Below are 23,410 nucleotides of genomic sequence, written 5' to 3'. Positions count from 1 at the left end.
CGATTGATATTTACTTTAAATTGATTTACATAATGTTGTCCCATTTAAAGAAGCAATTCTATGTCTGTATAAATGAAAATGTTTGTATAGGTTGCAGAATGGCATGTTTATGGACCCAATTTCTTTTTACTGGTCCTTTAAAAATGAGACGTCTGTTAGAATTCATCTGTTGAATAATCCCAAAGTGGTGAAGGGTATCATATAGTCGGCCCCGTCCGACTTTTTTTAAAATTATATCCTTAAAATGTAACGGTGGGTCAATCGTGCATATAACGGTAATTTGTTATAGGGTTATATATATTTATTTGGAATTATATCGTTACAACCTAATAAACTAATCATGATAACAAATTCCATTGTTCTCCCACGAACTTTTACAAATGTTTGGCAATAATCAAACAAACAGCAAAAGAAAAACAGCAAATAAATCGTAATATAAATTGAAAACACTCAACAACAAAAAAAGAGAATAAAAATTATAAAATAAGAAAGAGAACAAAAACTTGAAGTGATATAGGAAGCAAATCAAAATAACAACAGAAGTGTAAAGTGGACAATGTCATTGTGAAGACGGAAAAACGAAAGACGCCAAAAACAAGAAAGCTCTGCAAAAAATGAGGAAAATGTCAGCAATGATGATCATAACAATTGTGGTAAGTTCCAGATGAAAGAAACTTTCAATTTCTTATATTTTTATTTTTGTATTATTTCAAACATTTTTGGGTTTTTTTCTCAAAAAATCTACCCTTGTCGGTTAGATAGGAAACAAATCATATTTTATATGCAACAAAAAAATGGAGAGCAACATTTGTGGGCGAAATAAGATAAATGGAAATGTCTAGCTAATGGCCTGTATTTGAAATAACCAACTGACCCACCAGCCCAGACAGAGCACCCATTATTTATAACAGAAAAAAATAACAAAAAGCGGAAATGTTTATATTTATATAAATGTGCGGCTATGAATATTCTTTGTTTTCCGGTGGTTGCGACTCGCAATCGCTTACAAACACTTCATAACCCTGAATTTCATTTCTGGGGGTGTTTGTTTATTTGTTTGCTTCCTTGATAGTTGCCAATAAATTGTTGAATTTTTTGTTGGCATTTTTTTGACTGCGTGGTTAGTTTTAATATATATTCATCTTCTCCCTTTCGATTTTGAATGTCAAGTTTACTATTAACACCAAATATTGGAAGAAAGTGAAGATTGATTGGTATAATACAATTAATAGTTGTACATAGTTTTGTGGGGTGAACAAAAAGAATAGATGAAGGGTAGATTAGAGATAATAAAACTAAGAAAATTAGTAAACCTTACCCTCCTGGAAAAGGAAATTATTACACTGTGATATGGGGTGGAAAATGCGATCTGCTGATGAAAGCTGTAAAAGCAGGTTTAATATCTGAAATCCAGGCTTGACAAGTAAAAACCAGTAAGGAAAGTAGTAAAGTCGGGCGGGGCCGACTATATGGAACCCTCACCACTTTGAGTATATTCAACAGATGAATCCTAACAGACGTTGCATTTTTAAAGGACCAGAAAAATTAAATTGGAACCATAAACACGTCATTCTGCAACTATCTAAATCTGAACCGATTTCAGGAAACTTAACACACATCATTCTAGAGATAATTCATTACGCTGTGCCAAATTTCGTGCAAATCGAAAGATATATAGGGACTTTGGTGCACCATTTACATTAAATCGGACGAAAATATATATGGGAGGTATATATAAATCTGAACCGATTTTGAGGAAACTTAACACACATCATTCTAGACCTAATTTGTTATACTGTGCCAAATTTCGTGCTTAAATTGACTCAAAAAATGATTCTATGCTTATTTTCAAAAGGAACCATGTGTCCATCTCGTTTCCTTTTGCCTGTTACAAACATATGCACAAAGACATAATACCTATACCACAGTATGGTGAAGGGTATAAAAAGAATTTGGTTCAAGAAACTCAAAATACCGATAATTGGGGGGGGGGGTACCCTTATGTGAGGGCTACCAGATAAAATTGACCAATATTTATAATTTATAGTGGAGAGATTTGCTACCTAATGAGAACTTGACTTACTAAATTACAGTCAATTCGGTCGAAAAATACGATCAGAACTCCCAAAATACCAAAAATTTTGGGGTACCGTTATATGGAGACTACCAGAAAAACTGGGCCTATATTTATAATTTTTAATGAAGTAATTTGGTACCCAATAAGAACCCAATGTATAAAATTTCAGAGAATTCAGTTATAAATTGATCCCAAGAACCCGAAAATACCGAAAATTGGGGGTAACCTTATATGGGGGCTCTCTGAAAAAATTGACCTTTATTTATAATTTTTGGTAGGGAGATTTGCTACCCAATAGTGTTCGTCCTTGGGCCAATTAAGTGATCTGTGCCAAATTTCATCCAAATCGGATCATAAATGCGACCTGTACTTTGTTAACAAAATTACATGGACGGACGGACATGCATAAATCGACTCAGAAAGTGATTCTATGCATATTCTCAAAAGGAACCATGGGTCTATCTCGATTATTTTTGCCTGTTACAAACATATGCACAAAGACATAAAACCCTGTACCACAGTGTGGTGAAGGGTATAAAGAGTCAATCGGTGTTGCCGACTGATATATACCCTCAGCCTATGGTTTGAATTACACACAGGTTTTATTAATCGCTTTATATAGGGTGTATGTTTTTATCAAAGATGTTTCGGATTTAATGTTGATAAAATCGGTTATTCAATTTGCTTCATGTTATATTTACCAGCTTATAATATATTGATCCTTTGTTGGGGAGGTACTAGAAGGAGAAAGCCGACGGGTCCCACCTTAGGACTTGATGTAGACGGGTCCCACCTTAGGACTTGATGTAGGCTTGGTAAAAATAATAGGTTGTGCAATCTTTGGTTCAAATCGGCAATTCTTTGCACTAATATTGAATTTATAAATATAGAAAATGTTAACCCTTTGTGAGGGAGGACATGATCCTGGCTTGGTGAAGATAATAGGTTGGCAAATTTTTGTCGATATTGGTGTGTAGGTTGATTATCTCTTCTGCATATGTAGTATTCTGTGAAAAAAAATAAAATATATATTTAGACATGTTTTAATAATTCCCACATTCGCTAACGAGGTAGCCGGTCTTGTGGACAATGATCTGGGAAAAAATTAAAAAGAACTAGAAAAATATACGAAAAGCCAGAACAAGCCTAAATTTTTGTAGAGTTTTTGGATGTTAAAAATTACGTGCACTAGTTTTCCAAGAAGAATGGCTGTAATATGGAACATTATTTTTTTCGGAGCATAAACAACCTGCAACAACAAAACCTCCATAAAAGTCCCGTCCGATTTAAGGCAATTTTAATGCACATCAAAATGATCAATATAGGTATTTTTTTCGAATTCTCTGGGGCTACCGTATAAAGGTACCCCCAAATTTTCGAATTCACTGTAATTTGGACATTGGGTTTGGACTTACTTACATACTTACTTAGCTGGCTTGTTACAGAACGGTTGTTCCATAAGCCGAGCTTAAAAAAAGATTTCCAAGCGTGGAAGACCAAGTTCCAAGATGTTGTTTTCTACTTGGTCTTTCCACCTAATTCGTTGCCCTCCCCTTCTACGGGAACCATCAGTAGGCTCGTTTTTATATGCCTTTTGAGCTGGGGCATTTTTGTTCATCCGCACAACATGGCCTAGCCACCGTAGTCGCTGCAGCTCAATACGACTGACTATGTCGATGTCCGCGTATAAATTGTAAAGCTCGTGGTTCATTCGACGCCGACATTCACCGTCGACGCAGAGCGGCCCGTAGATCTTTCGGAGAATTTTTCTCTCAAACACCCTAAGAGCTGCCTCATCTGCTTGCGCAAGTACCCATGCTTCTGATCCATATAATAGCACGGGTAGTATCAGGTCTTGTAAAGTGTGAGTTTGGTCTGGCGGGAGGGTGCCTTGTTTCTAAACTGCTTACTTAGACCATAGTAGCATCTGTTGGCCATCACAATCCTTCTCCGAATTTGAAAACTGATGTCATTCGTTTTATTTATGGCGGTACCAAGGTATATAAAGTCTTTAACTACCTCGAAGCTGTAGTTCTCAAGTTCCACAGTTGGTCCGAGTCTACTGGACGTCTTGCGCGTTGATACCATCAGCTTGGCCTTCTTGTTGTTTACTGCCAGACCCACTTTTGCTGACTCCTTCCCAATTTGTTCAAAGGTGGTTGTTACCGCTCTCAATGTTCGACCCATTATGTCGATGTCATCGGCGTAGGCGAGTAACATGTGTTGTTTGGTGTACAGAATGCCATTTCTGTTCACCTTTGTCTCTCGTATGACCTTTTCCAGTAGGATGTTAAAAAGGTCACACGACAAACTGTCACCTTATCTGAATCCTCGTTCGGTATTAACCCTTTCAGTGTTTTTGTCGAATATATTCGACATTTAAAAGTACTCTTTTTCTTTGCGATTTTTCGGTTATCCTATGTACCGTTACTATTGATGTTTTTGTTTTTGCTGAAAGACAGACGAAACTGGCCAAGGGTTAAATTGACAATTGCTATTTTATTTAAACTATTTCCCTTTATATGATTTTAAATACAACAACTTCAGATTTTCATTCCGACAAAATTTTTTTGACACTGAAAGGGTTAATGGGCTCCGAGAGGTCTCTTCCGACTGCTTATCTTGTGCCAGTTAAAGTTGTCTTGCATAGCCGAATTAATTTTGCAGGAATGCCAAATGCAGACATGGCTTTAACGCCTCTGAACGGATAGGGCTGTCGAATGCGGCTTTATAGTCCACAAAAGGTGGTATGTGTCGATGTGTTTTTCATGGGTCTTTTCCAGAATTTGGCGCAGAGTGAAAATCTGGTCAATGGTGGATTTGCCAGGTCTGAAGCCGCATTGGTATGGTCCGATGATGAATACCACTTTATATGCGATTGGAAGGAGACTTATTCCTCTATAGTTGGCGCATATCGTCTTGTCTCCTTTTTTGTGCACGAGACACAGGATGCTGAGGTTCCAATCGTGCATGCCCACTCATCTAGCCAAATTGTGCTAATCATCTGGTGCATGCTCCTGACCAGCATCTGGCCACCAGTCTTGAATTGTTCGGCTGGTAACCCATCGGCTCCTGCTGCTTTGTTGTTCTTGAGCCGATTAATTGCTTTTATGACCTCATCTTGGCTAGGTGGTACACACTCTATACCATCATCTCTTATTGGTTCTGGGGTATCTTCTTCATCGCCACTATTTGATACTAGAAGTTTTTCGAAATGCTTCTTCCAGATCCTCAACACGCTGTCTGTATCTGTCACCAGGTTTCCATCTTCATCTCTACAGGAGGATGTGGTAAAATTTCCGGACTTCATTCTGACTCCTATACGGGCCCAGGGAATCAAGGTGGCCTTGTGTATATCGAAGTCAATCAACCGTGGGCGCAAATGAGACTGATGTAAAAGAACTTCGCTTTTTTACGGATTATAGCAATTCGCTCATCTACTGTAGTGAATCTGGAGACAAGGTCTTTTATTCTCCTGTTAACCATAAATCCGCAGCCAAATTCATGGCACGTTTCATGGCAGCTATAATACAGGGCGTAATCATCTTATTTACTTACGCCTGTCCCTTTCCATCGCATTTCCTGTAAGGTAATAATATCGGCTTTGCACTTCTTGAGTATATCCGCCAAAGCGAACACTGCGCCTGTTCTGTACAACGTGCGCACATTCCAAGTGCAGATTCGCAGATCGTGGTCCTTTATATGTTTACGGGGGTCATCAACATTAGGGGGTTTTGGTTTTCTTTTTCTTAGCTTTTTCATAGTAGGTTGGGTTTTCCGAGAGTGAGCCTCAACCCATTTTTTTATAATTCTTATGGGTGAACTCGCGGCACATATTAGCTCACTATTTCATTGGGTGATGAGAATAGCTTCCCAGGTGGCACCGCGGGGATGTCATTGTCCACAATTGAGATGAAAGAGGGACCAAGATAAGCCTGGATTTCGCCATGTTAAAGCCAATCAGATCCGTTGCTTGGTATCTATCATCCCCTACGGACACGTTTTTCAAAAATAAGGTTGTAATTTGGTATTTTGGATTCGCATTTGATACGAAAGCTCTATACGGAAAATTATCAATATGGTTACACTTTTTGGGGTAGTCCCCTTATAGCGGTATCCCCAAAATATGCGGATCTTGAGGATATTTGACAAGTTTTTCGATCGAGTTGTCTGTAATTTAATATTTGTTTGGGCGAAAAGAAATCCATTATTTTTATATGAACTATAGGACTTTATTTAACATGCTTCAGAATGTCTGATTTGGGCCAAATATGCACCGTTTTGTTGTATGATTTGTTGCCTTTTTAAAGGTAACTTCATAATGCCTCTCTCATAAAGACCAGCTCTCTATTTGCTATCCTCCCTTGATATAAATTCTTTTGTCTTTAAAGAAATTTTGCAAGAAAAGGAAGATAATCGCTTAGTGCCATGTCCGGACTGTATGGCGTTTGCATTAAAACTTTCCAACCAAGCTCCGGAAGTTTCTGGCGAGTCACTGTAGATGTTGTGGTGGAACATGGCACCTTTCCTTTTATCCCATTCTGGCCATTTCTGATCATACGGTCCAGTTGTTGACAACAGAGATCAGAATTTAGCGTTTGACCATATGGATGCAACTCATAATAAATAACCCCTTTCCAGTCCAACCAAATGTATAGCAGAACCTTCCTGGCCGTTAATCCTGGTTTGGTCTTTTGAGGTGCTTCACCGCTTTTTGACCACGATCGTTTTCGCACAGGTTTATCGTATGGCATCCATTTTTTATCTCCAGTCACCATCCATTTAAGAAATGTGTCTATCCCACACCGTTTGGCCAAGGCTTCGTGGATGGGCGATGTTACGACTGCTAACATGCCGGTCAACTCGATCATTTCTCCGATTTTATAGGCATTTTCGACTGCCGGCCTAATGTATTTCTTTTTTCCCGACATAATATGAAATTTCTAATGTAAGGAGACAAATCTCCCGATTTTGAAAAAAACGTCCCTTAAGTTTGTGTTTTATTATTTTTACAGGCACTGAATAAGTCGATACCGACAGTAGTAGTCCACAGTTTTGCGTGCTGTAGTGGCTTCCAAATTCTTGCGAAAGCAATTCTTTTATATTTTCACTGTTTTTCCATGTAAAACTAATATTTTTTCTTTTATATTATCAAGTAATAAATATAACAATATTTCATTCTATTTATAATTATTTATATTATTAAAATCATTTATTTATTTTCAGCTTTTGCTCCTTGCCACCCCTGCATGTCAGGGACAAACTACTGTCGACCCTTTAGAATCTGAACACAACACCACAACGACGACACCGATACCAACAACCACCACCAGTCAATATTCCGAAGTGTATGAAGCTCATGCCCGTCATTATTTGGAAATTGCTGAAAAGGGATTTGCACACATCTACAATCGTCGACGAGACCTCTTCCATGGTCTGACAAAGAAACGCGTCAGCATCAGTGAAATCAATCAGGCTAATGTCCAACATGAAATCGATAATGAATACTATCAACTGGTGTATGAGTTGGCATCGAACCTGAGTGTGATTCCTGTGAAGCAGTTGAAAAATGAAACGTTAAGGCGTCAAGTGCAAAGACTCTCAAAATTGCAATTACATGGATTAAATCGTCACGACTATGAACGTTCAAAGGCATTGCTGCGAGTTATACAATCGTTCATCACCTCGCCATTGGTTTGTCAAAACGATTGTAAATCGGCCACAGATAAAAATGTTGCCTTCGAACCGACAATTAAATCCTTCATCGAGCATAATAAAAATAAGGATCATTTATATTTTTATTGGCTGAAATGGCGCCATGCTCTGAATAAGGATGCTAATTGGGCTCAGGATACATTTTTGGAATATGTCGATTTGTGGCGCAAGGCAGCGGCTTATAATGGTAAGTGGAAAAATAAAAAATTCTTATGAAGCGATTTTTTTCTACAGAATACTACTTCCTTTTTATTCTCCGTCCTTTAATTATTTCATCACACCCCTTCTTGTAATTTACTAGCAAAATGCCAAACATTTCCTTTCACCTTCTCTCATTTTAATGTGTCCTTGTGCGTTCAAACGAATCCTCCGACCATCCCCAAGTGATTTCAAATTTCAAGCATCAACTTGTAATGTAATTAAACAAAGCGTCTGTCTGTTTGTTTGTCGAACTGACTGACTGATTGATAATTTGTTGCTCTCTGCAATGAGGACGATTTCTTGAAATCTAATCTTGTCGAGATAAGTATTTCCACTCGATGGACACAGCATATAAGGAATTGCAATTCCGTTTAAGAGGAGGGGAGCCATGACTTAGATAATTCCAATGTTTAACTTTAAACGCACATGGGAGATTGACAAAATAATTATGTCCTGCCATGTGCATATGTATGTGTGTATGTATGTCTGTGCCGTTGGGTAAGAGTGTTTCATAACGATTTTGTGTTGTTATGCGAATATCCCTCCCATTGCAGCCTCAATTGCAGTTTTATTTGGGGTGAAGAGCAAAACGAATAAAAAAAGACGACAACTACTCAGTTGTATTCGATTCGAAGGACATTATCATTTATCAATGAGGTGTGCCCAAGGTTAGATAAGTTAAATGAGTAGGGTATCAAAAGGTAATCCTTGGAGACCTTCAGAAATTATGTTTAGCAATATTTGTGCTGCAAATCAATAACTTTGGAAAAAAAGTAGTGAGATAAACTGATGGGATATTAACGAGTTAAGTTGAAAAGTTGGGAAATATTTATGTTTGTATCTTGGGATCAGGACCTGTCATAGATGGAATAACATTTTACTGAACGCTTGATTAAGTCCTCCTAGATTTCATAACACACGCCTTACCGTTGTATCACTTTTATTACCGATAACTCACTACTACTCTTTGGATCTGATATATCAATTATTTCAACAAATGTCCACTAGAGCCTCAGTCTTATGCCTAATTAGGGTATATATTGGTTTTAGACCCTATGTTTTTGAACCACAGCCATTTCAGACAATTTGGTGTGGAGTTGTTAACTCTCACTCTCTGGTCGGCATGTTAACTCTCGAAGGCATTAACCAATTTCATCCAAACTTCATTTCATTTATTCCAAACTTAAATCAAGTCCACTCCACAAAATGGTCAACATTTTTCTGAACATAAATTTCATTATATCATTAGGACTTTGACTAAGTATAATGTTGAAAGATGTGACCCATCTAATTGTAAGTTTTTTTTTTTTAAAAAATTGTTGATCTAATATCAAAGGAATGGAATGTCCGATTTGATTCGAACAGTGCGCAACCTACATCAACTCCTAAGATGGGACACATCGGTTCCCTCCTTCTGGTACCCACACAATAACAAAAGGGCCAACATTTTGAACATTTTTATACCCTTCACCACTCTGTGTGCATATGTTTGTAACAGGCAAAAATAATTGAGATAGACCCATGGTTCCTTTTGAGAATATGCATAGAATCACTTTCTAAGTCGATTTATGCATGTCTGTCCGTCTGTCTGTCCATGTTAAATTGTAAACAAAGTACAGGTCGCATTTATGATCCGAATTGGATGAAATTTAGCACAGCTCATTTGTTTGGCCCAAGGACGAACCCTATTGAAAATGGGAAAAATCGGTTCAGATATAGCTCCCATATATATTTTCGTCCGATTTAAGGTAAATGGTGTACCAAGGTCCCTCTATATCTTTCGATTTTCACGAAATTTGGCATAGAGTACTAAATTAGGTCCAGAATGATGTGTGTCAAGTTTCGAGAAAATCGGTTCAGATTTAGATATAGCTCCCATATATAGGTTATGCCGATTTAAGGTAAATGGTGCACCAAAGTCCCTATTTATCTTTCGATTTGCACGAAATTTAGCAAAGATTACGGAATTAGGTCCAGAATGATGTGTGCCAAGTTTCGAGAAAATCGGTTCAGATTCAGATATAGCTCCCATATATAGTTTCGTCCGATTTAAGGTAAATGGTGCAACCAAAGTCCCAATATATCTTTCGATTTGCACGTAATTTGGCATAGAGTACTGAATTAGGTCCAGAATGATGTGTGCCAAGTTTCGAGAAAATCGGTTCAGATTTAGATATAACTTTAATATATAGTTTCGTCCGATTAAAGGTAAATGGTGCATCAAAGTCCCTATATATTTTTCGATTTGCACGAAATTTTGCACAAAGTACTGAATTACTTCCAGAATGATGTGAGCTAAATTTCGAGAAAATCGGGTCAGATTTAGATATAGGTCTCATATATAGTTTCGTTCGATTTAAGGTAAATGGTGCACCAAAGTCCCTATATATCATTCGATTTGCTCGAAATTTGGCATAGAGTACTGTATTAGGTCCAGAATGATGCTTGCCAATTTTCCTGAAAATCGGTTCAGATTTAGATATAGCTTCAGTATATAGTTTCGACCGATTTAATTTAAATTGTGCACTAAAGACCCAAAGATTGGCCTATCGTCACACAGTTTTGTACAATGTACTGTTACTATAACCTTTCGTGTCAAGTTTTCTTGAAATTGGTTCAGATTTACATATAACTTCTATATATATTTTCGTCCGATTTTAAGTAAATGGTACACTAAAGGCCCATACAGACCCATGCACGTACAGAAATTAATAAAAATTAATATCTAGCAAGTTTCCTTGAAATCGGTTCAGATTAGCTTCCATATATAATTTCGACCTATTCATGTTGACTGTACACCAAATAATCAATGGTTGCCTGATTGATACATTTTAAACAGCGAAGCATACCAAATAGCGTGTGCTTTAAATCTATTTACAAAATTTAGGATAGGTTGCAGAATGACATGTTTTGGAATTGATGTTAGTCGGTTTACTTATCGCATATTTAAGTTCGTTCAATTTCATGTAAATGTTCCCTAGAAAAGGATACATATGTAAAATATCCCCAAAGTGGTGAAGGGTATCATATAGTCGGCCCAGTCCGACTTTACTACTCTCCTTACTGGTTTACATTACAGATGTTTATTACTTTTATCAACAAATATCTACAACGATTCCAGAATGTTCTCACTCGCTTTGTCCACGTCTATGTTGCTGTGGTGACATTCTTACTTCTCCGCTAACGAGGCCTTATTTATAAATATTGTGTCTAGGCTAAAGGGATGATTTTGTTCACTACTGTACTAACACATATTGATAAATTTATTCTCGAACTCATACTGTGTAAAAATGGCAACATACGACTCCAATAATTTGACAGTGTTGCTGGGTAGCTGGGTAGAACGAATAGTTTGACGGTGTCAACAGGTAGCTCTTCCTTCCCAACGAACCTTTACTTATTCCTCTCGTGAACTTTAGACACCTGATTGATCAAATTGGGCATCATTCACCGATGATGGTGGGCGTACACGTAAACTTTCGCAATAGGATGCTAAATCTTCCCTGTTCATTTCGGTGACCGAACCGAAATTCAGGATAATTTAGATATAGCTGCCGTGAATATTTTCTACCGACTACATGTAAATAGTGCTCTAAATTCCCACGGTTTGTCCGATTCAGGCGTAATTTGGAATGCCGTACTGTATTGAGTCTAAAACGACATGTGTTAAGTTTCGTTGAAATCGGATCAGCTTCAGATATGGCTAAAGTAGACAACTTTTGAAGACAGCACAGTACTTATCCTAGGGTATTACTGGACTGTATTCATTTGCAGTTTTCCATTGAGCCTCCAATAGAAGTTCCTCCACCTTCGTCTACCAACAACGGTTTTCTTAAGCGGTATATTCCGTTCTCCATGATCATCACTCGGTGATTTACTTTTCCAGCGATAAAGATTTTTATTTGCTCGGACTTTGACAGAAGCAATGTTCCTTTTAATTCTTCAAAATTTCCACACACAGCTCCCTTTCCTTTGATTTTTTTCCGCTAAGCTGCAGGATTTCTTTTTGTGTCTGCTTTTCATAGTTTTTTGGTTCGAACACACGCATTTTCGAACAATTCTACAGTGGCCTTATACACGACTTTTACATACCAGCAACCGTGGACTGTCTCCATCTTTGGTGCCTGTAAATAAATTCCCTCTGTACTGAGGGTTTGCCGGGGCAACAAATATTGGAAGGTTTTAACTACTTCCTTCAGTTCCTTCATTAAAGCGGGCCCTTTGTGCAGTCCGTGAAGACAGCATATTAATTGTTTGTGTTGTGTGTATTTGTTCAACGTCGCCACTGCCTGTGGCAAGGTCTTCCTTGTTATTTGCGGTTATTTGCTGCCGTTGTTTATTTTGTTTTGGGATACCAGCCCGATCTTGGGTCGAACTGGGAGAGGCTTCGGTCTCGAGCCTGAGCGGAGGTTTTCCGTACCGAGTGTCAGGTGCCCCTTGCTCTGCTGATCCAGCCTGACAGCTGATCCAGCCTGACAGCTGATCCAGCCTCCCAAGGGGGAGAGTATGCCTTCTGCATGCTCTCCGATTGGTACAGCACTTCGGTGCTGGTGCGCTGGTGGGCGCATATCCGCCTGTGGCTCAACCACTGTGAAGTAGGCCAATGAACAGGTACTCACACAAAACACTTCAAGATTACAGCGGAGTATGTCTAGAACATTTGATTTAATTTGAACAATATATCTTCAGAGAACTCCACATTTGCATCTTCTGGAAGCAGAGAGAAGAGAGAGCTCCACATACGACGTCTTCAAAGACTCCATTATATTTAGCGAAATGTTTTTAGACATACCAAACAAATCATGTCTCGCTTCGGCACATCGGCAAAAAGTCGACTTTTAGATTTTTCGATTTTTACCTCCGACCAAAAAGTCGATTTATACACTCTCGATTTTTTCCTCTGACTTTTGGATCTATCAAATCTGTTCAAAATCGATTTTCAACTTTTGCCGACTGATGCCAAATCAACTTTGATTTTTTTTTATAAATTGTTGTCAACAGATAAAATAAAGTTCTGGAATGTGTAATTTGGGCTTTGGGATAATAAACGAAGCAAAAAGTCGATTAGTCGAAAGTCGATTTACTTATCCCTACTAATTACACAATCGGCTTCAATGCAAAATCATATATTCTGGAGTTCTTGGCGAAGATTGGGCAATAGAATTCTAGATAATCCCGCTTGATGGATAAAATCACAATTTGTTTCAGTTCTTCCAACTCTTCTTCCATAATATTTATCCAATACTTTAGTAGACCTAAGTGTCCGGAAGAGTATTCTTTTCGTCAAAAACGTACATAAAGCGTTTAACTCCTGAGCTTTTCGAGTTTCTCTTACACTCCCGCTCATCAAATCTTTTTTCCGGGACTCTCAGCTAAAATCTGTCCCTTTCTCCATCTCAAATTTTTAAATAAAAAGACTGTTTATACCCTTCACCACACTGTGGTACAGGGTATTATGTCTTTGTGCATATGTTTGTAACAGGCAAAAAGGTAAATGGTGCACCAAAGTCCCTATATATCTTTCGATTTGCACAAAATTTGGCACAGAGTACTAAAATAAGTCTAGAATGATGTGTGCAAAATTTCGTGAAAATCGGTTCAGAATTAGATATAGCTCCCATATATATCTTCGCCCGATTTTAGGTAAATAGTCCACTAAAGTCCCTAGAAATCTTTTAATTTGCACAACATTTGGCACAGCGTAATGAATAAGGTCTAGAATGATGTCTGCCAAGTTTTGTGAAAATCGGTTCAGATTTAGATATAGCTCCCATATATATCTTCGTCCGATTTATGATAAATTGTGTACCAAAGTCCCTATATATCTTTCGATTTGCACGAAATTTAGCACAGCGTACTAAATTAAGTGTAGAATAATGTGAGCGAAGTTTCGTGAATATCAGATATAACTCCCATATATAGCATCGCCCGATTTTAGGTAAATAGTCCACTAAAGTCCCTGGGAATCTTTTGATTTGCACGAATGGCATAGCGTACTGAATTAAGTCTAGAATGATGTGTGCGAAATTTAATTTTCATTCAATTTAAGGTAATTGGTCCACCAAAGACCCTATATAACTTTCGATTTGCCCGAAATTTGGCATAGCGTACTGAATTGCGAATTGTGGCTAAGTTTCATGAAATATATAGCTAACATATATAGATTTCCCCGATTTTGGGTAATTGGTGCACCAAATTTTTTAATTAGCACGAATTTTGGCATAGCGTACCGAATTAAGTCTAGAATGAGTTTCGTGAAAATCGGTTCAGATTTAGATATAGCTCCCATATGTATTTCCATCCGATTTTAAGTAATTGGTGCATCAAAGTCTCTGAAAATCATTCGATTTGCACGAAATTTGTCATAGTGTACTGAATTAAGGGTGAAAATCGGTTCATATATATTTTCGTCCGATTTTATGTAATTGGTGCACCAAAGTCCCAATATATATTTCGATTTGCACGAATTTCGGTATAGGGTACTGAATTAAGTCTAAAATGATGTTGCTAAGCTTCGTGAAAAGATCCATAGCTAGGCCAATTGTCGCAACGTACTGATGTTATATAAATTAGTCTCTGGCAAGTTTCCCTGAAATCGGTTCATATATAGATTTATAACAAAACGCGTCGTCTGTTAGGACACATATGTAGAATATACCCAAAGTGGTGAAGGGTATCATATAGTCGGCCCAGTCCGACTTTACTACTTTCCTTACTGGTTTTCTCATGGAACAGAAAATCTCTAACAATTCTTGAGATCACTACTTTAAACTGTATTTTTTTCTCATCAATTGCTTATAATAATTCTTTATTGTTATTGCTGAGTTCCTTAACACTGGTGGATAAAAAATAGGTTTGTCGAAGGACCAAACCTTGCAAAATATAAAATGCGATTTGATGCATCCAGCAACTCGTCTGTACTATAAATGAATAAAACACGACGCTAATAGGGACAAGTAAATCGACTTTCGACTAACCGACTTTTTGTATTGAAAAGTCTAAAAGTCCGAGTCGACTTTTGATCTACGAGGAAATCGTAAAATCGACTTTTCATGATCGACTTTCGATGTTCTTCATAAATACTTGGTTTATTTTCAAAAAACTCCAAATTGCCCAAAAGTTACACATTTCAGAACTTGATTTTATCTATTGACAACAATTTACATAAAAGTCTAATTTTTGCATTCCGCAAAAGTCGAAAATCAATTTTGAAGAGGTTTCAAAAATCGAAAGATCAAAAAAATCGACTTTTTAGTCAAAGACAAAAATCGAAAAGTCTAATAGTCGAATTTTGCGCTCGACAAACGTCAAACGACCGTTCCACTTGCGTGGTTTTGGGGCACTTAAACTAGTCTTTCTTACACTAATCCTAAACACACAATACTTATCAATTAACAATTCGTTCTATTAATAAAATTTGTCCATCGAATTCCTTATAAAATCTTAACAACAAATCTCAAAAAACGTTCCTATAATCATATAGGATGAGGAAAAGGTTTACAGATTATAAGTTTCTTATACAAAGTAAGCCTATAAAAGGTCTATTACAACCTTAAATCTAAATACAAAAACCAGTGAGCCGAGCAGTATAGTCGGACGGGACCGACCATACGATACCCTACAAAACTACCACGAAACTCAAATTTTCTGCGGATGTTTATTCCGAGTCTGGGCAATATTTAGTGATATTTGCACCATCTTGCCCGATTAGAGATAAACAGCACCTCTTCCTTACACTGACATATTTTCCGAATATTCAGTACAGCTATAGTCCAGATTCCCTTCACCGTGGGTTGTGTTGTGATGTTCGGCTTTCACTTCTGGTCTATAGATCGACTCGAAAATAACACAAAAAATTAACTTTTCGGTCCACTTCATTCCAAAAATATTATCTGATCATCACCGAAAATTATAGGCGTTGTCCTTGACCGTAACAGGAACCTCATGGAACATTTGAAAGCGATCAACGCTATAGTTCCGCTCTCTAGAGTGATAATGGGTTACTAAATAATATACGAATACGGAGATACCTGTAAATATTCAGGTTAACTCCCACATCCGAGCAAATAGAACAATATAATTGGTATTAATTTAAAGGTCAACCACTCCTCTTGGATATAATATCAACTTCACGGGTCTATGTCCTTCAAGAGTAAATATATACGCTATAGAATACAAATGTTGTCATTTTTCACACAAAAGTAAGGGTCCATTTGACCCGCTAAATATTGGCCGATCTTTATCAAAACAGGCATGATTATTCTTTGGCACGATCATGTTCTCCATGTAAAATTTCACGGTGTTCGGACCATAACTGCGGCCTCTGGAGCGACCAGAAAAACCGACAAAAATTAAGTATTTGATCAATTTCATCCCTTAAATATTAACCGATCTTTACCAAAAACAATAGGGGTCTTCATTGGGCCGAACCTATCCTCCATGCAAAATTTGGTGAAGATTGGTCCACAAATGTGGCCTGTATCGTGTTTACAAATTATAATGGACAAATTATACGGACGGACGGACACACATGTCTAGATCGACTCAGCTAGTCGAGATATGACGATCAGTATACTTAAAGTATTTCGTGGCGTTACAAACTTTTGGGGCTGCACAAAGCTATAATACCCTGACAACATAGTTGTGTAGGGTATAAAAATATTCTTTCCCTTACTATCACAGCTTCACGACCGACACTTGTGTATGTTTACATTAGACTGCTTTAATGATTACTTTATTGTTTTTGGTTTTTTTTGTAGGTCATGTTACCCCTTCGCGTACATGGTATCTATATTACGATACCGAGAATTTTCAACGTGAACTTGAAGAAGTTGTCTGGGAAATAATGCCATTATATCAAGAGCTGCATGCCTATTTGCGTCATTGGGCACGCCATCAATATGGCAAACATTTGACCGATGCTACAGATGGTGCCATACCGGCACCAGTAATGGAACAGATTATCACACAAGATTGGTATGCTAATCCAATATTTCGTATACCATTCCCCAAACATCCATTGCCAACGGTTAAGCAACGTTTAGAGGAGGTAATGGACACACCAGTGCAGATGATAAAGAAATCCTCGGAATTCTATGAATCGATGCATTTGAATAAATTGAACAAGTAAGTGGGAATGAATAGTAGACAAAATGCGATACTGAGAAATGAGATGTGTTGAAATCTGTATTGAATTTCATTTTAGAACATTTATGGACAAATTTGTACGACGCATCAATGAAGATGACCCGAATAAAGTTTGCAGCGTTGAGGTGTCATATTTTCCACCGGATGTTGCCTTGAGATTTTGTAATAAGGTAGGCATTCTTACTGGCAATTATATCCAGTATTTATTTGTATTTTTTTAATATTTTAAGGTTGATTATCGTGCCTTTTTGCAAATGCATGGCCATGTTGCGGAACTCCAATATAACATGTATAAATCCAATTTGCCTGTGGGCTTGGACAAGGAACCTTGCCCTGGTTTTGGTAGTGCATTGGGTGAAGCTTTTATTATTGCTGCTGGTACGCCGCGTCATTTAAGCCGCTTGGCTATTGTGGTCAATGATAGTCTACCGCCGGAGCAGTCTCTTAATCGTTTATTCCGCATGGTGAGTTGTTAATATAGTTGAACATCTTCGTTCTTTTGGTTCTCTACGCAAAAGGAACTAGGTCATTCATTTTGTTCCATAGTTAATTTTTGTTCAATCATTCATTGGTGTACGTCAGTTAATTCGGTCAGTGAACGAGAAGAACTAGGTGAACCATATCAAAAAAGAACGATTGGAGCAAACGGAACTAGACGAACGAAAGAACCGGATCTAGTACAAATCGTTCCCTTTTCAAAAGAGTTCCTTTGAACTAGTTCTTACTGGAACGGTCCAAATTACATTTATGTCACCTTTTCAAAAAAAATCAAAATCTTAATTTACTTTTTAGGGTGTTCACACCATTATGGCCATACCACAATATTTTATAAATGATAAATACTTCGTGGATGTTATGGATGGCAGGATTAGTCCCAGGGAATATAATTGTGCCTATTGGAAACTACAACATAAATATGCTGGTGTAGTGCCGCCGAGTAGACGTAATGAAATGAGTTTTGATCCAGATTTTAGATTCTACAAAGGTCTGAGTCCCGATAAATCGAATACCATGTAAGTACAGGGTATATATGATATAAGATTGTGTGAACACATTGTGTCATTTACCATTTAAATATTTGAACTTATAAATAATACCATACAATTACATCATTGATCTTAGTACCTACAGATCCTGAGTGGACTTTTTTATGTTCCACAAATTCACGCATATTTTTATACCCTACACAACTATGTTGTCAGGGTATTATAGCATTGTGCGGTCCCAAGAGTTTGTAACGCCGCGAAATATTGAAATTGTACATGAAGTTTCGATTATGGTCAAGGACGACGCCTATAGTTTAGATTTCATTCTGAAGGGCGCAATGAACCGAAATCTTTAATTTTGTCTGATTTCCTGTCGCTCTAGAGGCAACTGTTATATGCAGAACATCACATATTTTACAAGGTGAAGGGGATCTGACCAAACACTTAGAGCGGCTGTTTAGATGATGATCGGTCAATATTCCGAGGGTCAAATCAACCGAAACCTAAAGTGACCAATTTTTTATTTTATGGATATTAACGAGTTTTTATTTTATGGATATTAACGAGTTAAGTTGAAAAGTTGGGAAATATTTATGTTTGTATCTTGGGATCAGGACCTGTCATAGGTGGAATAACATTTTACTGAACTCTTGATTATGTCCTAGTAGATTTCATACCACACGCCTTACAATTGTATCACATTTATTACCGATACCCACTACGACTCTTTGGATCTGATATATCAATTATTTTAACAAATGTCCACTAGAGCCTCAGTCTTATGCCTAATTAGGGTATATATTGGTTTTAGACCCTATGTTTCTTTGAACCAAATCCATTTCAGACAATTTAGTGTGGAGGTGTTAACTCTCACTCTCTGGTCGGCAGGTTAACTCTCGAAGGGATTAACCGATTTCATCCAAACTTCGTAATATTTATTCCAAACATAAATCAAGTTCGGAGATGGAATATGGGACCACTCCACAAAATGGTCAACATTTTTCTGAAAATAAATTTTATTAGGACTTTGAAAGATGTGACCCATCTAATTGTAAGTTTTTTGAAAAACTGTTGATCTAATATCAAAGGAATGGAATGTCCGATTTGATTCGAACAGTGCGCAACGTATTGTTTATTCCAAATCTACATCCAGTCCTAAGACGGTGCCGTAAAAATTCATTTCAAGAAAAAAATGGAAAATATGCCAGGGTTAGAATGTGGAGTTGTTGATCTATAATCAGTAAAAAGCAAATATCACAGCGTAATGAATTAGGTCTAGAATAATGTGTGTTAAGTTTCCTGAAAATCGGTTCATATGTAGATATGGCTCCCATATATATTTTCGTCCGATTTAATGTAAATAGTGCACCAAAATCCCTTAATATCTTTCGATTTGCACGAAATTTGACACAGCGTAATGAATTAGGTCTAGAATGATGTGTGCTAAGTTTCGTGAAAATCGGTTCAGATATTGATATAGCTCCCATATATATTGTCGTCTGATTTTATGTAAATCGTGCATAAGGACTTTGATATATCATTCGAGTTGCACAAATTTGGTATAGAGTACTGAATTAGGTCCAGAATGATGTGTGCTAAGTTTCGTGAAAATCGGTTCAGATATAGATATAGCTCCCATATATATTTTCGTCCGATTTTATGTAAATCGTGCACCAAAGTCCCTATATATCTTTCGATTGGCACGAAATTTGGCATAGCTTAATGAATTACGTCTATAATGATTTTTGTTGAGTTTCCTGAAAATCGGTCCAGATTTAGATATAGCTATCATATATTATCGTCCGATTTAATGTAAATGGTGCACCAAAGTCCCTATATATCTTTCGATTTGCAGGAAATTTGGCACAGCGTACTGAATAATGTCTAGAATGATTTGTGTTAAGATCGATGTGGTGAAGGGTATCATATAGTCGGCCCCGTCCGACTTTACTACTTTGCTTACTGGTTTTAATATCTTTTAAGGGCCATCCTTATGCGTGGATTTTTACACCCTTTACCACACTATGGTTCATGGTATTATGTCTTTGTGCATATGTTTATAACAGGCAAAAGAAATCGAGATAGACCCATGTTTCCTTTTGAGAATATGCATAGAATCACTTTCAGAGTCGATTTACGCATGTCCGTCTGTCTGTCCGTCCGTCCATGGATTTTTGTTAACAAAGTACAGGTCGCAATTTATGATCCGATTTGGATAAAACTTGACACAGTTCACTTATTTGGCCGTTCACTTCGGTTCTGATTTAGATATAGCTCCTATATATAGTTTCGTCCGATTTTATGTGAATGATACACCAAACTCCCAATATTTGTCTGATTGAGTAAAATTTTGCATAGCGAATGCTATTGAAAAAAAAATGATGCGTGATAAGGTTTGTTGAAATCGGTTCAGATTTATATATATTTTCGTTCGATTTTATGTAAATGGTGGTTACACGAAATTTGTGCAGAAGGCATTTGTATTGAATATCGAGTGATAACAGAAAACAAATGGTGTATGCAACTCAATTAGGTCCATGTGTTTATATATAGCTCCCATACATAATTAGACTCGATTTCATACAAATTGTACACCAAAGAATCCAAGTCTGTCCATTTGACATGCAATTGTTCATTGATTTCAGAATGGTATGTATATGGGGTTTTTCAATTGTTTCAAATATCTATCTAGATAGCACATTTAATTTCGCCCGATTCCATCTCAATGATCTTCCAAAGATTGCATGTACCCAAAGTGGTGAAGGGTATAATATGCCGGCCCGTCCGACTTTTGAAATATCCTTACTCGTTTTTAATATTTTTTTAAGGGCCATCCTTAGCTGTGGATCCCTATATATATTTTTTGCCTATCCTTAGATTAGATCCCTCTGGCGTGTATTTTGTACAAAAAAATTTCCAGGCTAAAACCTAATTTAAATTAAATAACTCCAACTCTGGTTAACGCCCAGCGTATTTATATACTTAACCTTTTTATTTAACCACTAATTTATTAATTTAAAATGTTCCTATTAGATTGATATTTAATTTATTCTCCAATTCTTCTCATTCCACAGCAAATTTATTTCCGAAGTTTTGGGTCTACAATTTTATCGGTCATTTTGTATGCTCAGTGCTGAATATAAACCGGGTAATCCGGAACATCCGTTATACAATTGTGATTTTTATAATAGCACAGCAGTGGGGGATGTTGTCAAGTATGCATATTTTTCTCAGTTGCTATTTTTTTTATTTCAATAAAATTTCAATTTGTTTGTTTCCCAGGAAAATGATGAAAATGGGTGCCACCAAACATTGGCGTGATATCATGGCAATAGCAACAAAGGAGCGTCGTCTAAGTGCCCAGGGTGTCATGGAATATTTTGCACCACTGTACATTTGGCTAAAGGAGCAGAATAAGAAATTGGGTCTTATACCCGGATGGGATGATGATATACGTAAGTTGTGTTAAAAGAGGAAAAGTGTGAGACCAGGAATTTTATTAATAAATTATTGTTTTTCAATTTCTTTTCAGAATGCGGAAATTATTTCTAAGCGTTGAATATGTTATTCGAAATCAAATTATGATGTAAATATTATATGCATATATACACAAAATATATACATACATATATTTTACTATTGAAGTACTATTGGAGAAAAAAACTTGAGCTTAAAGAATAATTTTGAAATTAAAGCACTACAAATTAAAATGAAATTAAAGCACTGGATTAACATATCTCTTGAAAGCGATAGAAATTTAATGAAAGTAAGGACATTAGAATAAAATATTTTTTTTAGAATTATCAGAAAATGCCAACGGATTATGAAAGAGGGGCTAAAAATAGAAAACACGTGCATCGGCATTTTTAAAGTTTACGTCGAGAGGTAACCTAAATAGGCGTGACAATATTCCCCATTTCCAGAGATTTGAAAATATTCGGATTAAGATTTCTGTAAATCCTTGCATTTTAGGTATATGGTGTCTTTGGCAATATTACTAATATAATATTTTTGCGAAAAACGTTAACACTCAGTCGGCTCTCTGAAGGTGCATTTAAAATGGGATTATAGCAGATCATTTTACTATAGATCAGAATAGACCCAAACTCCAAAATCAGCCTAAACGCCAAAAATCTTAAACGTATGAAAACTCATTTTAGGTTTAAACCCGATCTTACTCAGAGTTTATAACATATTTTCCCACTAGATGTCGTCTTAGAAGGATGGTAAGAAGGACAAAAATAATCTTCATATAATTTTAGTATAGGACACTGAACAAGAGAAATCGCTATATATAATATATATACCGAATATAAGACAAATAATTCAAAAACTAATGGCATTTTTTCTTTGAATTTTTCTAGTACTTTTTTCAATGAATTGTATATACGTCAAATTTCATTATTTGTCTCAAAACAAACTACATATTAAAATTCAATAGTTTTTTTAGAAATTTAAAGAATAAAATTACAATAATGGCAACAAATTCTTTGTTGACTTTAGTAAATCTACAATAAGACTGCATCTTCGTTTCTGGTACAACAATTGGTTTTCTAGAAAAGTTCAAAAAAACATATTACCTAATATATTCTATCATGTTTAAAGGTAAAAAGCCGCTAACAAAAGTAGTACCACTTAATCATGGCATAATTACACAAGGTAGTCTCATTTGTGAAATTAATAATGGCAACCCTTTTTAATTTGGAAGTCATCTATCAATTTCATGAATTATTGAACAAACGCATTTTCTGTGTTCGATGTTACAGAAGTAACTAATTTAAGAAATTCTTGAGTTTTTAAAAGCTTTCTATAACAACGAAATAAACGATGCCGTCGAAGGGAAATAAATAAGCCCCGCCAAGGGAAAAAATATTGTCAAGCTCTTCAATGAAGAAAAAACATACGGTGAAATTGGTCGAATTGTTGATAGAACACATTCTTCAATAAAACATTTCCAATCGACCGGTGTTTTTGTTTCCCGTTTTGGCCGGCCGCCAATACGCAGAAGTCGTGAAACGTGCAAAGTTTTGCAAAGTGTGCAACAAAATCCAACACTTTCAGCATCGCAAATTGCTGAACGCGTAGTTTCACAAAACCATCTGTTCCGACGCATTTCGAAAAATCCTGAATATAATGGCCGTGTTGCACGTAGAAAGCACACCATATATTTAATTAATAGAAAGAAACACATTGCTTTCACCAAGGAGCACTTAAATGAGCCTCGGGAGTTTTAGGAAAATGTTATTTTTCTCAGATAAGATCATAGTCTAGTTCTTGAACGACC

The 23,410-nt window shown here is 36.6% G+C and overlaps 1 protein-coding gene across 1 annotated transcript; it reads left to right on the top strand.

Annotated features, from left to right (window-relative positions):
* The first annotated feature begins 623 nt into the window (after positions 1 to 623).
* On the top strand, positions 624 to 21,695 carry LOC133329670 (angiotensin-converting enzyme-like). The gene is made up of 9 exons (XM_061538148.1): positions 624 to 653; positions 7,304 to 7,979; positions 16,753 to 17,119; positions 17,199 to 17,310; positions 17,371 to 17,604; positions 17,933 to 18,153; positions 21,201 to 21,341; positions 21,409 to 21,581; positions 21,659 to 21,695. The coding sequence occupies exons 1-9, from the start codon at positions 624 to 626 to the stop codon at positions 21,676 to 21,678; spliced, it is 1,974 nt and encodes a 657-aa protein (XP_061394132.1). The 3' UTR covers positions 21,679 to 21,695.
* The last annotated feature ends 1,715 nt before the right edge of the window (positions 21,696 to 23,410 follow it).

This window comes from Musca vetustissima, unplaced genomic scaffold (assembly GCF_032173495.1).
Source record: "Musca vetustissima isolate MV318-11 ecotype Yass unplaced genomic scaffold, APGP_CSIRO_Mvet_v1 utg26713, whole genome shotgun sequence".
In the NCBI taxonomy this organism is placed as follows: domain Eukaryota; kingdom Metazoa; phylum Arthropoda; class Insecta; order Diptera; family Muscidae; genus Musca; species Musca vetustissima.
This window is presented reverse-complemented; position numbering and strand designations above follow the sequence as displayed.